General features: G+C 34.8%; 1 protein-coding gene across 2 annotated transcripts in view; it reads left to right on the top strand.

The window, feature by feature from the left end:
- Positions 1-5,330: 5,330 nt before the first annotated feature.
- The window catches only part of LOC129004692 (protein turtle homolog A), a 49,451-nt gene continuing 37,344 nt past the window's right edge, over positions 5,331-17,437 (top strand). For both annotated transcript variants that reach the window (XM_054433257.1, XM_054433265.1), the window contains exons 1-2: positions 5,331-5,588; positions 8,567-8,830. In XM_054433257.1, coding sequence (XP_054289232.1) covers positions 5,537-5,588; positions 8,567-8,830 — 316 coding nt within the window. In that variant the 5' untranslated portion in view covers positions 5,331-5,536. The remainder of the gene's footprint in view (positions 5,589-8,566; positions 8,831-17,437) is intronic.

Raw genomic sequence — 17,437 nt, 5'->3', positions numbered from 1 at the left:
TTGTAAAATGTTAATAGTTAGTAAGAAATAAAAACATTTTCCAAATTTGATCAAAATATGTTCATAAACAAACAAACTACTGTACAACAGTTTACTTATTCTCCATAAGAATAACATGGGAATTTTAAATTTACAATTTTTTGGAATTTTCTCCGTAACCATTAGGCGCATAATAACGCTTCAATATACTAAATTATTTGTTTTTTTAAGCTCTACAAAATGGTTTGGAAAGAAATTGCTAAATTATATGTTTTTTTTGTCAAAAAAGGGAAAAACCTTTTTTTACCCCATAAAACCCCCTGTAAACCCCCGTTCCCATGGTCCGATCATGCTGGATCGCGAACTCGTTCGAACAAACGAAGGTTTACACGTTTGTACCAAATTTCATCACAATCGAATCATTTTTGCTCGAGTTATCGTGCTAACGGACACATATATAAATATATAAATATATATATATATATATATATATATATATGAATTTGAACGGATGGTGTTTTTGGCCTCTAGGGACCTCAAAACGAAAAAAAAATCGGTCCCACGTCCAGGTCTTACCATGAGTATTACGGTAATAGCTTATTCTTTATATGGGAAATTCGCTAAAAGATGATAAGTGGTGATCAATTTCGATTGGACACTCCAATCATCATCAGACCCAATAAGCGAATGACAAGAATCTTGAATGGCGTCCCTACTTATACCCTATTGGCTACCGGAAGCACTTACCATCTTTTTTGTATATTTACCGTCTTTTGAGTAACAGTATAAGCGTAAATACAGTATATGTTTTAAGTGTTATAAGACGTTTCTTTTATTTACTTTCCGTAAATTTAATAACACGTACAATGCTGATCAAGAAGTTATAAAATACCCCCGCCGCAGCAAACCTGCCGACTAAGCGAATTTCCATTTGTCTGAATTGATTTTCAGTTAAATATATTTTAATAACATTAGGTTTAACGAGTACCTAGGTTTGCGGCTACAAGGAAACTAATAAAGTGTGTTTTTGAGTAAAATATTGATAGCTTAGTACAAAATAAATAAATTTGCCAAGTTTGATCAAAATATATTCATAAACAAGCAAACTACAACATTTGACAATATTCTCCATAAGAATAACATGGGAATTTTAAATTTACAATTTTTTTAATTTTCTCCGTTACTAATAATCGAACAAAAATACTTTTATATACTAAATTATTTGTTTTTTTAAGCTCTTTAAAAAGGTCTAAAGAGAAATTGGGAAATTTTGTGTTTTGAGGGTCAAAAGTGAGAAAAACCAATTTTTACCCCATAAAACCCCCCGTAAAGCCCCGTTCCCATGGTCCGATCGTGCTGGTTCGCGAACTCATTCAAGTTTATTCCGCTTTACACCTTTAAACCAAATTTCATCAAAATCGGACAAAAATTACTCAAGTTATTGCGTTCACGGACGTATATATATATATATATATATATATAAGTCTCTATATATATATATATACATATATAAAAATTTGAACGAATAGTGTTTTTGGCCTCTGGGGACATCAAAATGAAAAAGTAAATCGGTCCCGGGTCTAGGTCTTACCGTGCCACCTACGGTAATAGCTACTTCCCTATAGGGAAATTCGCTAAAAGAAAGATAAAATTCTCTACAAGAATGGTTATATCCATTTCTTATGTATATGCATTAGTTTTAAAGATATTCTCAAAATAATATAAAAATTATTTTCTAAATTGTTTTTTTCAGAATTCTTTTTCAAATAAATTCATGTAATCGATTAGCTTGCTGTTGTTTTACATTAATATGGATAGAAAACAGGTTTTGGAGCACTAACTTATATAATATAATATATCCATTGTATATATTGTGTTAAAAATCTTACTAATATTATAAATGTGAAAGTTTGTGTGTTTGTTTGTTTATTTGTTTGTTTGTTTGTTTGTTTGTTTGAAGTTCAATCACGAATTAACTACTGGACGGATTGGGCTGAAATTTGGCATGATGATAGCTCACATTCCCGATTAACATATAGGCATATTCTTATCTCAAAAATCCTTTCGGGCTCCGTCCCAGTGGCTCTGAAGTTCCCCATGTTAACCTTATGAGTATTCATATTTAAAGGAAATTGAAGAATTTAGTCAGCTGTTTCAACTGAAAAAGTTGGTTCTATGATTTGCAAAAGCATTAAAAGTTATAAGATTTACCAACAGAGTGCAGCACTATTATTTTTTTTTTCATTTATGAAAACAGCTAATTTGAACTGAGCAGCAGCAAAATCTGTGATAAGCAATGAGAACTGTCAAAGTAGGATTGTTTACAGTTATGTTTATTTTTCTATTTCATGAATAATTTGTGATATTTAGCAAATTTTTTAAATTTGTTTTTCTCTATTGTTTAGGTGAAGTGGTAGAACGTTATGACTATTGTAGATGTGTCTTACTATAGTATACTGTAAATTTAAAGAAGCAAATTTGATCAAACTGTGTCTTCCCCCATTGCAAACGCAAAGCTTGAGTATAACTGGAATAATCATTTTATACTTATATGCCAACCCCGTACGAAGGACGGGTATGACTGCTAGTAGATTTATATATATGTGTGTGTGTCCGTGAACGCGATAACTTGAGTAATTTTTGTCCGATTTTGATGAAATTTGGTATAAAGGTGTAAAGCATGATAAACTTGAATGAGTTCGCAAACCAGCACGATCGGACTATGGGATCGGGGGTTTATGGGGGGTTTTATGGGGTAAAAATGGGGTTTATCCCATTTTTTCCCCTAAAAACACAAAATTTTACAATAACTTTCCAAATCATTTTGTAGAGCTTAAAGAAACAAATAATTTAGTATATTGAAGCGTTATTATGCGCCTTAGGGTTACGGAGAAAATTCAAAAAAAAATAATTTTAAAATTCCCATGTTATTCTTATGGAGAATAAGTCAACTGTTGTAGTTTGCTTATTTATGAACATATTTTGATCAAATTTGGAAAATACATTAATTTCTTACTAAACTACAGTACCTATTAACATTTTACATTAAAAACAACTTTTTACCCTCCCTGTTGCAGCAAACCTAATAACATTTTACATTAAAAAACAATTTTATTACCCTCCCTGTTGCAGCAAACCTAAGGATTTGTTAAACTAATTCTATTTAAATAGGGAATAAATGTGATATATTTAAGGAGACATTTTAGTGTAAATCCAATGATACAAATGGAAATTCGCTAAGTCTGTAGGTTTGCTGCGGCGGGGGTATTTAGCTTAATGCTGTCCGTTAATACCTGTCAAACTGAGTATGCGTGGACCCTCCGTCAACGGTATTTACTCAGGGGAGGTATAGAAGAGGCTACGATGACAGCTGAGGGCTTCTTATTAGCTGAGGGAACGCCATTACCGTAACAAAACGTTCGATAGCCATCGGCCTCGGTGGTCCAATGGTTAGCGTGCCGGGCTGGTATACTGTAGGTCCCGGGTTCGAATCCCGCTGGTAGCATTAACTTTTTGTCCAAGATTTTTTTTATTATCAGCAAGTTTGGTTGGTTTGGTTTGGTTATTACAGTTTAATTTTATTATTAAGTCATTATAAAATTTTAATTGAGCAATTTCTAGTTTTATTTAATAAACAGAATTATTTTTCCGATTACTAAACTTTTGTTATATTATTTCTTTATCAGCAAGTTTGGTTAGTTCGGTTAGGTTATGATAGTTTAATTTTATAATTAAAAATTGTAAAATTGAATTTGAGGCATTTATAATTTTATTTTATGAACAGAACTATTTTTGCGATTAGAAAACCGTTATTGCCAAAGTGCTCTCTACTACAGCGCTGTTCACGGAGGAATTTTGAACTAAATGCCTCATTTGTACCTCCCCTAAGTCAGACCCCTCCGTCAACGGTTACAACGTTACATCATAGATAAAACATACTCCGTTACATTACAAGGTGTGGTGTGGTGACACTCGACGTTCTGTACCCACGAGCACCTCAGCTTCCACATGCACAGGATAACAGCTATTTGTGTAATAGCTTCACTGTATACTTTAATATTGGACCTGTTTAGATAGTTGTTTCGTTTCAACAGTCGCAGTTTGCAGTTGCGAACTGTGCATTGTGATTTTAAGGTGTTTATTCTTTACTGTTTGTTTATTTTTGACTTGAGCTGCTTGAAAAGGTGTTTTTCGATTATGAAAATTAAAATGTTGTGAGTGAGCTGAGGCTGATTATTTGTTATTAGGTATTAACAATTAAATATTTTGCGTGCATGAATTATTTATGAAGTTTTAAATGTTCACTTAACCTGTCTTTTTCGGATTCCTCAAGAAAGAGTGATTGTTAATGTTAGGTTGAGTTGCGTTTGTGTGTGAATTTGTTTTGTTAGATTGGAGGTTTGGTAGTGGTAGGTCTAGGTTTATTTTGATTAAGTTAGTTGGGCCTTTCAGTGGAGTTTAGGTCTAAGTTATTGCCTTTGAAAAAGTTAAATTAATAACTTATCTATTAATAAGAGTATGCCTAAGTTAAGTTTACCTTAGAGGCTAACTTAGACCTACCACTACCAAAACTGCAATCTAACAAATTCACACACAAACAAACACCTAACCTAACCTAACAATCACTCTCTCTTGAGGAATCCGAAAAATATAGGTTAAGTAAACATTTAAATCTTCATAATTCATGCACGCAAAACATTTAGGCTTATTGTCAATACCTAATAACAAATCAGCTTCAGCACACTCACAAAACGTTAATTTTCATAATCATAAAACACCTTTTCAAGCAGCTCAAGTCAAAAGTAAACAAACAGTAAAGATTAAAGAATAAACACCTTTTTAAAATCACAATGCACAGTTCGCAACTGTAACTGTTGAAAAAAAAACAACTATCTAAACAGAAACAGGTCCAATAAAGATATACGGTGAAACTATTACACAAATACCTGTTATCCCAGGAACTGTTCGAAGTCCTTCTGTGCTTGTGGAAGCTGAGGTGCTCGTGGGTATAGAACGTCGAGTGTGTGGTGACCGGGAACGGGAAGTAACGTGATAAGTTCTCAAAACTGAAACTGCTACTTTGAAAATAGCAGCGACAGCTTGTGCGCATGCGCGACAGCTGCACCTCCTCCTTCGACTAGAAGGTCGTCAAAAGATGGTCTGTTGAAAAACTTGTCAGTCTGCTCTGCTCACTGCTCAGTCAGTTTCAGTTTCAGACTCACTCTTCTCAGTTCAGTTTCGTTAATCGAAATCGTTTCAGTTCAGTCTAGTTAGTAATAATATTACCACCAAACTAACACCAACAACAATCAACCACAACCCATCCAATCCACCCATCTCCATCTGTCATTCAATAAAGTTGTGGTTTGGTTTTAGGATGTAGGCTACGATGTAAATAAGAAATAAGTTTTACAGTTATAAAGATGGAAGACGGATAGATATTACAGTTTGTTGTTATAAGTGTGTGCTGTAAAGGTCTTCACTTCGTGTTACGGTACCACGTATTACAAACAAACATTAATTTTTATCAAACAACAATAAGAAGTGGCATGGAAGAATGTATATCGCTTATGTAGCTGACGTTATATTGATTTTTATTTTTATTGGAGGTAAGTCTAAATAGGCATGATTTTAATGGTTTATTTTTTTGTTTGTCACTTCTTAAACATATGGAAGAGCTTTAACATAACTTAGTTTATGGTTTAAAAAAAGCGAAGGTGTAAATAGGTTTCTAGGTTCTAGCCTAGGCCTAGTTTAAAATTGATGTTTTCTTGGTCTAGACACCAGACCAGCGTTGCCACCTTGGGTACAGTTTCTTAACTGGGCTATGCTAATATTGATTGAAACTATCGAATTGAAAATACTGATTAATACCTAATCAATATTTTTATATATAGGCCTATATAAAATAAAGCTATCATAACCTAACCTAACCAACCAAACTTGCTGATGGGGTAATTATTCCGACGTAGTGACCACTCGCAATAGTGAAATTTTTTTCCATAATGACCTAAATTTCACGCTGAATCCAAAAATGGCATTTTAATTTTTTGGAAAATACCGGAAATTACCGAAAAAATGGAAAAACGGGAAACTTTTTTTACTCAAAATATGTCATGTGGGTAGGCTGCACTTTACTTTAGGTCCTGCACTCATTCTAACTAAAATATTGATTGATGTATCGATTAATCGGCTGTTTCGTTCGATATATCGTTTGGTTCGTTAGGTAAGGTTAACCTAACCTAACTAACCAAACGATATATCGAATGAAACAATCAAATGGCAATTATTTGGTATGTCTACAACGCGATATTATGTACTTTTTTGATGTCTACTTACAGTATTTTTCACGCTGAATCCAAAAATGCAATCAGTTTTTGTCAGAGAGATTCCTAATTAATCGTAAAACGAGGGTCAACATTACGAATCTAAGGTTCATTGAGCTATACTGATGGCAATATGGCGTGGTCTGGACGGGTCCGTATGTGGACTGAGGATTGAGTGAGGAGGAGAGCAAACAGCTGTTTGTACTCGATACTTAATGCGGAATGAAATCAATTCGTTTTGAAACCAGAGATAATCAGAATCAGTTCTTATTTAGGCATGTGAGGAAGGTAGGTCGGGTTTTATGCGGATTCGTGACTGTATTAAGTGTTTTGAAGTGAGGTTAGATTAGGAAGGTAAAGGTTAGGTTATTATGAACCGACTCATTAATTTATGCTACTTCCAGACTGTTTTTGCACAATTTAATAGTGGGTGAAACACAATGAAATAACGATATCAAAAATGGGTAGCCTAAGCATTTTTGATATTTTTATTTCATTGTGTTTCACCCACTATTTCAAGTGTGCAAAAACAGTCTGGAAGTAGCATAAATTAATGAGTCGGTTCATTATAACCTAACCTTTAACTTACCTAATCTAACCTCACTTCAAAGGACTTAATACAGTCACGAATCCGCATAAAGTCCGACCTATCTTCCTTACATGCCTTTTCTGACATAAAATGCGATTTAAACATTACTATTAAGGTTGGGTTGGGTTAGGTTAGGTTAGATTAGATTATGTAACATAATTTATTAGTTGCTGATACATTAAATTATGCACTGTGGCACGTTTTCACTTTTAGACACAATGGGATTATGTACTATGGGATTATGCACTATGGCACGTTCATTAACAGACGTTGAGGCATTAGTCAATGATTCTGGATTGGAATGAGGACAATGATCATGTCGGCAGTTTGGCCTTGCTTCTATTACTGATATTTTACGTGAATAAATTCTATTTTGCTCTATAATTTATGTTGATGTGATTAATAGTTTATGCATCGTAATAAAGATAGGACTAGGCTACTTATTAATAGGCTAATAATATTAGCTACTAGCCTACTGGCCACGTGCTTCCAACTACGCACGCTAAATCGTGCAGCCTAGGTTTGTCGGGCCTCAGAGTCATTAGTAATGTAACTAACTCTTGGTACAACGCAAAATAATATCTACTACAGTCAATAAATTATATTATTTGCACTCTAGCGCCTGCCCAGAACCGTCAGGAATATACTTTAATATTATTCCTGAAACCTGCAAATACTAACTACCATCAGGCTTTGACCAGCACGGTTACAACTCTTAACTCTCACAATCAAATCAGAGATGAATGTTTTAGCATAGATAAATCATACTCCCTTAGTAGATTTGTCATCCTTATGGAACAGCTGAAGCCAATTTTATTGTTTGTTCTGTACGTCCAACTGTAAAGGTTATGTTTTGTTTACAATTTGTTTCTTGTTATTTCAGTCATTTAAAACCTCATTTAATCAAATAAAACGATTTAATCATAAAGAATAACTGGTCCCCTTGTTATATAACCAAATAGTAAAGCACAAATCATGAAAATAACCCTAAAATAATAGAAACAAAATGTGGTCTACCCCAGCGATCAGTGTGGACGTACATGAACTAGACATGAAAAACAAGCTTCAAAATTTACAATGGGATGAGGAGTCTACTTGTGTTGCTTAGTCTATGGTTTTAGTATCAACTATCAACTCTTAAACCAAAAAGTAAGGAACGTCGTCCACTCACCAATAGTGGGTCTGTACCCAACTTATACCAACACTCGGCGCAATCACACCACCAACGTACTCCGACACCACTGTCAACCTCGTACACTCCTCTCTACGTTCACCACCCAGTCGTGTCCACAAGACACCACACTATCCTCACTGTCCGGGATCCACGACTCGAATGTCCGTCCTATACTGTCCTGAAGATCTAGGATATCCCAGGCTTATCGGCACTGATAAGCCGGGTCAAAGGGCGCTCGCTAGCCTCGCTGCCGCTGCTTGCTTACCTCTACAACCGCACGGCCAAATAGCAAATATTTACCCCCCTAGGAAAAATAACTCGTTACAAGTCAATCAGTTTGAAAGCAAGGATTATAGTCACTCAGTTTGAAAGCAAGGATTACAGTCACTCAGTTTAACAGCAAGGACCACAGTCACTCAATTTAACAGCAAGGACCCAAAGGTAGTGGTAAGTGCATGTTTACTCACCCCAGACAATTGAAGCTATATTTTATTGCAGGGCTCAGTGTTGCCAACCTGGAGGATGGTGAGGTGAGAGTGGACGAGGGGGGCAACCTGACGCTGCCATGTGTGGAGGCCTTTGAGACGGAGGTTGAGGACTATCAAGTGTACTGGGTACATGAGGGCCGAGCTATAGATGCCACTGTGCTGGACAACGACTCTCTGTTCCTAGAACACATGCGCAGAGAAGACGCTGGCTCGTACAAGTGCATCGAGGTTGACACCGACCGCACACTGAGGCAGATCAAAGTCCTCGTCCGAAGTGAGTTTATTTATGTAGCTTTTAGCGTTTACTTTTGGATACTGAAGTGGACGATCTTATCTTTAAAAACAACATAGTTGAATGAGCCACTCAGTGAGTGCGCCACAGTTTACAATTCTCTCTTCTGCCTTAATTTTTGATGATAAGATAATTGATGTGAGATAAAAGATGCACAATAATCAGTAATTTACTCTGTTGATAGCTCAATTCAATTACATCCAACTGTAACATAGGAATGGAATGTCTATTTCTATCAATAATCAAGGCTTTTAATGTTAGATTAATCATTTAATTACCTGAATCTCAACCCTTTTTTAAACTGGATATATCTTTCTTACTCATTGTTAAAATAGATGCTCATGAAAACACCTGTTTCAAACATAATTGATATCTCTTTATGTCTGATTGGAGAAATCTGAGAAAAGTTAGAAAATTAATGGCATAAAATAAAAATGCATAAATGATTAATTTGTATAACAAAGTTAACAGATATACGTTTAACTCGTAAAGATGATGTTGACTTAAAAACTCTTTTCGGTATGTTTGGGTGACATCTACTTTATTTCCGTGTATTAAAATTAAAACCATATTTAAAAAGAGAAATAAAAATAATTATAATCTTTTTGTTAACATTTCAGCTTTTCTCTATCCTATTTATTGTTTGTGTGGTACATAACATTATTACAATACAATTATTTTTTTTACTGAAAATGGTTTCTTGAGACTAAAACATGCAAAATAGAACACACAAACTAATATAGGCTACGTAGAACTGTTAATTCATATGCAACTACAGTACAATAACAATAACATTTTATAGACTTTTGGAATAATATGAACATTTAACCTATGATACCTTTACATTCTCAATCTCTATACTATTTTTGCTTTAAAACAAAAAAAAATATTTTATATTAAATATAAAGTTTTGTTCAAACCATTAACATTTCTGTTGATTCCACTAATTTTAGTAATAAAAGTTCACATTTTGTATAAGAAAATAGAAGGTAAGTTTTTATTAAATCACAATCTGTAAGTAAACATAACAATTCAATAAGTAAACAAAATAATAATTTGAACACATGTTAGAAATAAAATGTAAATAAAACATATGCTAACACCTCCTCCTCTATTTACTGTGCTGCGGCACTTTACGAAGAATCAGCTGGTCAACATGTCTTCTTATTATTCGTCCATCTTCCAGCTGAACTACGTACATTACATGTCCTTGCTTTTGAGTTATATAGCCCGAATACCACTTGGACGAACCATTGACATATTCCCGCGCTTGCACTTTATCTCCAACTTTGAAATTCCTTTTTATACCGACTTGGACTTCCTTCTTCTGATATTTGTTCGGTTCTAATGTTGGAACAATTATTGCTAGGTTTGTTCGTACACTCCTTCCAAACATTAGGTGATATGCTGATGTACCTGTTGAATTCGGGGATTGCCTGAGTTGCATTAGAAGTCTTTGGATTTTATTTTGCAGTGTACCCTTTTCTCCCTCCATGGATTTTAACGCCTTCTTGACAGTCTGCACGTACCTTTCAGCCTGGCCATTTGAGTTTGGATGGTATGGTGCCGTAGTCCTGTGAATAATCCCACATTCATTCATGAAGTTTTTGAACTCTTGAGAAACAAACTGTCTTCCATTATCTGAAACTAGGATGTGAGGAAACCCAAAAGTTGAGAAGATTTTCCGTAATTCTTGGACTGTCCATGTACTTGTAGTTGTTTTCGTCTGTATCACATCCACCCACTTACTAAAGGCATCCACTAATATCAGGTACTGTTGGCCATCTGTTGGTCCTAAGAAATCAATGTGCACCCTCTCCCATGGATTAGAAGGTTGTTCCCATGGATGGATAGTTTTCCTCGGGTTGTTGCATTTTTCAATGCATTGTCGACATTCAGTTACCATATCTTCAATATCCTTGTCTATACTTTTCCACCAGCAAAAACTGCGAGCTAAAGCCTTCATTTTTATTCCTCCTAAATGAGCTACGTGTAGTTCTCGAAGCACATGAGGTCTGAGAGATTGAGGTATCATGACTCTACAGCCCTTCAGTACACAATCATCTTGAATGGACAGCTCGTTATCGTGAAATCCGTATTGTTCAACAGATTGTCCTGATTTCAAGGCCTGTAGGACTGGACCCAAAACAGCATCGTTGAGAGTTTCCTCAGCCACCACGGTACTGTTGATATTGAGTGTTTCCAGTTGATTTATGTGGTACTTCGAGAGGTCATCTACAGAATGTTCTTGTACAACTTCGATAGGGAATCGAGAGAGATAATCTGCATTGCAATGATGAGCAGTTTGCCTGTACTCTATGTCGTAGTCGAACCCGGAGAGAAAGTGAGCATAGTTGAATATCCGTGTTGCCGAGATTGTTGGTAAGGTCTTTGCTGGATTAAAAATTGACACCAGCGGTTTGTGATCAGTGATCAAAGTAAATTTGCGGCCATAACAAAACGGGAAAAACTTTTTCAGGCCCCAATATATTCCCAAGGCTTCCTTATCGATTTGAGAGTATTTTTGTTCTGATTTTGATAAAGATCGAGAGGCGAAGGCAATTGGCCTGTCTGTTCCATCCCTATAGCGGTGCGAAAGAACGGCTCCTACACCTACCGGCGAAGCATCAGTAGCTAAGACCAGTGTAAGTAGTGGCAAGCTAGGATCAAAGTGTACCAACACGTCATCACTTGTAATAATTTCTTTAATCTTCAGAGAACTCTGTTCACAAGCAGAGCTCCATGTAAAAGTGTTTCCTTTTCGTAGCAGCCGATTCAAAGGATGTAGCAGTGTAGCCAAATTCTTTATGAATTTGTTGTAATAATTCGCAAGGCCTAGGAAAGTTCGGAGTTCAGTTACGTTCTCTGGTCTTTTACATTTTAAAATGCTCTGTATTTTAGCATCTGACTTGTGTAGTCCTTTGCTATCGATCACATGACCTAAGTACTCAATTTTGTTCTGGAAAAACTTACACTTCTCTCTATTTAACCTCAAATCATTTAACTTCAATCGTTCAAACACCTGTTCCAGTCGGCGAAGAAGCTGTTCCCTGTTAGATCCTTGGACAATTACGTCGTCAAAGAAACATTGTACGCCTTCTAAGTTATGTAATGTTTTGTCCATGAATCTTTGCCATAACAAGGGTGCCACTTTTACTCCAAACATTAATCTGTTCACTTTAAACACCCCTTTGTGAGTACTGATTGTTTGCATGATGGCACTGTCTTCGTCCATCTCCATGTGCAAGTATGCGTTACTGATATCAAGAGTACAAAATATCTTTCCACAATGCATCTTTGACATGATATCATCAATCCGAGGTATAGGGTAATGTTCGTCTTTAATAACTTTGTTCAAAGTCACCTTGTAGTCAGCACATATTCTGACTGAACCATTGGGTTTGACAACCGGCACAATGGGTGTGCCCCAATCGGATGATTCGACACGTGTGATTATACCCAAAGTCTCCAGTCTTTCAAGTTCCTTCTCTACTTTTTCTTTTAATGCATATGGCATGTGTCTAGGTTTGATGTAAATTGGCTGGGTTTCGTCTTTTACATTAAAATGACCCTTTTCTTTTGGTATTTTCCCAATGCCTTCTTTGAAAATGTCTTCGTATCGAATCATCAAATCATCTAGTTCTTGGATGTTTTCGTTTTCACTTGAATTTAATGAATGTATGTCAGCTGCATCAAGTTGAATCTCTCTTATCCATTCTCTTCCGAATATAGAGTCTACACACTTGTTAACAATGTACAGTTTTCCAACAAAACTTTGATCTTTATACTGAACATTTACAAAAACAACTCCTCTTGGATTGATTATTTCCCCAGTGTATGTCTTGAGTTGAACATTTGTCTTGAAAATCCTTTTTGGAGAGTTTAAAAGCTTAAATGTATCATATGATACAATGCTGAGAGCCGCTCCTGTATCTAACTCCATTGTCATGAGTCGTCCTTCCACTTTTACCTCGAGCATAAACTTGTCATTTGATTTTGAATGAAGTTGGTAAATTTCATGAGTGTCATCATCGCTTGTATTTTCTGCGGTTTCATCTGATTGTTTTACTTCTTTGTTTGGTTTTCTTAGACATACTCTTGCTAAGTGACCAAAACGTTTACAAGAGTTACATTCTGCATTTTTGAACTTGCATTGATGTGCTCTATGTGAATCATCACCACATCTATAGCATTTGTTTCTCAGTTTCTCCAAACGAGTTTGATACTCAGAGAGTTGTATATTGTTAGATTTACAAGGTTTCCTATCTGGCTGTTTGTTCTTGCTTGATACTTGGTGTACTTCCTCTTGATTTTCATTTGTCTTTACTATTCTGCTTTCACTTTTCGCTAGTTCCAATGTAGCAGCCTTTTCGACTACTTCTTTAAACGGTTGCAATAGTTTATCTTGAAGAAGTTGAAGACGTATATCAGAGTCTTTTAATCCCCTGACAAACTGCATTCGAAGTAGAATTTCAGATACAGATTCATTACAACTTGTACAAGTAAACTGACATTCTACACTGAGCTTTCTAAGAGCATTAGCGTAAGCTTGTACAGATTCATTACACAATTGGGTACGTGTCGTAAATTTGTGCTGACGTGCCCAAATACTGGGTACGCATATGGCTTGTTGTGTGGGTCATCTGGTATGCAAAGATCGTATAGCTGTTCATGTATTTGTGGGGTGATTGCCTGTAAAAATAAATCCACTTTGACTCTTGGACTTAAGTTTCCCCGTAATTTTGTGTAGTTTTCAAAGCGTCGAGTGAAGTTTTGAAAACTTTCCTCTGGTGTATACGGCTGGAAAGGAATATTAGATAGATTTTGACATGTTGCAGAAGCAGAAATTGCTGTATGTGTATTGTACTTTTTCTTTTCTGCTTCAAGGAATGTCCGTATCTCTCTATAAATCCAAATCTTTTCCCAAAGCATTTTGTCAATAATGCCCAGGTTGCTCCAGTAAAATTCAATTTCAAATTAGTAAAACAAAAATGTATCATTAATGCTATTAAAAAATTGAAAAACTCAAATTCATTGGACTGCTACAACTTGTCAAATAATATTCTCAAAAAAATAATCCCTGCTATCGTACACCCTTTAACTATAGTAATTAATAGTCTTATCTGATGGACATTTCCCAGAACAATTAAAACTATCCCGCATCTGTCCTATTTTCAAGAAAGGAGATAGAGACAAACCCGAAAGCTACAGGCCGATTTCAATAGTTCCGATTCTATCTAAGGTAATTGAAATAGTAGTTTTTGAACAAATTTATGAGTTTCTTGAGAACAATAACCTTTTTTCTACTTCACAATTTGGTTTTCGAAGTGGTAGATCAACTTTAGATGCCATTGATACCTTAGTTTGTGATGTCATTGAAGCCTTTGAGTCAAGGGCCTTTGCTTGGGCCACTCTGTGTGACCTGAGCAAGGCTTTTGACTGTGTGAATCACCAGGATCTTTTGATGAAACTTCAACACTATGGCTTTGGAGATACCGTTCTTCAGTTTCTTAAATCTTATCTTAGTAATCGAAGACAGATTGTCTCTGTTAACGGTGAGATGTCAAATGAGATAATAGTGGATTGCGGAGTGCCTCAGGGGTCCGTACTTGGACCACTCATGTTCTTAATTTCTATTAATGATCTTCCAAGTAACATTTCAAAACCTACTAAATCTATTTTATATGCAGATGATACAACTTTCTTTTCAAAGAGCAGAACAATAATTGAATTAGAACAAATAACCCAAACTGCAATGAGTGATGCCTCAGCATGGTTTCAGTCAAATAATTTTCTTCTGAACAACAATAAAACTCAAAACATTCTTTTCAGTTTAAGACCCACAGATCACGTGTTTCATAATATACAACACAGTGTGAAATTCCTAGGTATGCACATTGATAACCAGCTCAGCTGGGAATCCCATGTAGATTATCTATCAACAAGATTATCTCGCGTTGTTTATCTAATTAGAAGACTGATCTCACTTGTTGACAGTAGCTATGTAAGAATGTCTTATTTCGCCTTTTTTCAAAGTATTTATCGCTATGGCTTGATATTTTGGGGAAGCAGTTCAGGAATTCAGGATATTTTACTGATTCAGAAAAATATTGTTAGAATTATATGTAATGAACATCCTGATACTCATTGTAAACCTCTTTTTATTAAACTTGAATTCCAAACAGCTATTAATTTGTACATATATGATATCATGGCTTACAGCCTTAAAAAATTGCCCTTTCAAACCTTATGTAATGATATCCATAGACACAATACGAGAAACAATTTAAATATTAAAAGAAGTTTTTTCAGATTAAATTTGACTCTAAAAAGCCACATAGTGATGTCACAGGTAATATATAACAAACTCAGTAAAATTGTTCAATCATATCCAACACACTCAATGTTTTTAAAACAATTTTATAATTGGCTTTTGAAAAATCCCTTTTATTCCCTCTCAGAGTTTTTAGAGAAGAAGAAAATTGTATTTTAGCTTGTAAGCTTTATATTTTATGACCTTATGACTAGTTATATTCTTGACTGTTGCTAATACATGTATAATGTCAATGGCAAATAAAGATTTCTATTCTATTCTATTCTATTCTATACATTTCTTCTAACTGCCATCGAATTTCTAATTCACTTTCTACTGAATTTGTGTGAAGTTCAATATTTGACTGTGTAACCTCAATTTCAGCCCACATGTAATGTACGTAGTTCAGCTGGAAGATGGACGAATAATAAGAAGACATGTTGACCAGCTGATTCTTCGTAAAGTGCCGCAGCACAGTAAATAGAGGAGGAGGTGTTAGCATATGTTTTATTTACATTTTATTTCTAACATGTGTTCAAATTATTATTTTGTTTACTTATTGAATTGTTATGTTTACTTACAGATTGTGATTTAATAAGTAAACAAAATAATAGTTTGAACACATGTTAGAAATAAAATGTAAATAAAACATATGCTAACACCTCCTCCTCTATTTACTGTGCTGCGGCACTTTACGAAGAATCAGCTGGTCAACATGTCTTCTTATTATTCGTCCATCTTCCAGCTGAACTACGTACATTACAATTTCGATTTTGACGTTTTCCCTCATTCTGATTCTCTTGTCGATATTTAGAAAGCCTATTTTGTAGATATAGCAATCTATAATAAACATCTGTCAATATACCTATCAAATTAGCAACCAATATGTACTTTTTGGGAGTAACCTAGTTGACCTTGTGTTGGTTATTAGTATATATACCTAGACCATGTATTTTAACAATTTTATTTAAACTTTGCTTTAATCCAATATACGATGGTATAAAATAATCCAGCTGATCATAATGTAAATCTAATCTTCGGATAACACTAGAACTTTAAAGACCACTGGGGCATAGCCCCAAGAGACTTTTTCAACATATAAGATCTTAAATTCATTACTTAATGAGATCTTTCAAATAAGCCATAAACTAACAAAACCAGTTGAGAAACTACGGAGTTCTGCCAACAAAAATGTTGTGTTTGCCTATTATATATATATATATATATATAGATTCTGCTTCTTGCGAAACTATCTCTGGCAGGGAGAGCGTTAATAATTGAATAATAGGAGCAATAATGGAAACAGACAACCCATTCGTGTGTTCAAAAGCAATTACCACTTGCCAAGGCCATTTGGACAATTACTAGTTTGCAGTTAACACAAAAGTTGACTGAACAATCTTGTAAGTTGTACACTTGCTTGGTGAGTGTATTTCTTTTTGTAGATTGTACATTAACTAATAATTTGTATGATATATAGCCTTTTTATAGAAAATCAATTATAATGAGAAAAATAAAATTGTTGAAAGGTAATATAGTTAGTTCTAAAGCATCGGAGGCCATAGACTTTGTAAAAAATACTTCTAGATAATATCAAAACATTGTTAACGTGTTAACGATTGCCGTACAGGATGCAGACATTTTTGGGCCAACTAACTAGCCTAAATGTGATTTCAGTAGATGAACAATTCCCAATATTTAGGGTGAGAAGAGTTTTAATTGCATAATTTCCATTTCAATCAAAAACTTTACTAGTGTAAAACAGATACCTACATTGAACTTTGTAATGCAACTTACAACCAGTACCACGGTGACATAGACATATTTTTATGCCATTATTTATTTACATTATAACACAATTTTTATTATTAGTATTATACCTATTATATACAGGGTAGAGTGGAAAAAAAGTCCAGGGACGTTTTAACATTTCAAAAAGTAATAAAGATAAAGCTTCAAAACTTGGTACAACTTGATACAGTTACTAGGCATTAGAATCATTTTAACACGTTATTCAGTGATGCGCTATCTCTTCAGGGGACGCTAGGAGTCAGAAAAAAATCTAAATTGAAGCATAGGTTAATATGCACATCAAATTAAATGTCTGTTAGTAAAATACAATACCACAAACCTGAACTCAAAACTGACAACCGAGTCCAAAATGACAGCTATTCAAAGATGAATTAAATTTGCAATGATATAATACGCTATCTTCTCAAGGGTCTTTGGTAGTTTGCCCGCTAGAAGTCCGAAGAAAATCATAAACGTATGCATAG

This window comes from Macrosteles quadrilineatus, unplaced genomic scaffold, assembly GCF_028750875.1.
Source record: "Macrosteles quadrilineatus isolate MER2022 unplaced genomic scaffold, UCM_ALF_1.0 Scaffold_1__1_contigs__length_201487025, whole genome shotgun sequence".
Taxonomy (NCBI): Eukaryota; Metazoa; Arthropoda; class Insecta; order Hemiptera; family Cicadellidae; genus Macrosteles; species Macrosteles quadrilineatus.
The sequence above is the reverse complement of the archived record's forward strand: the minus strand, read 5'-3'. Positions and strand labels throughout refer to the sequence as shown.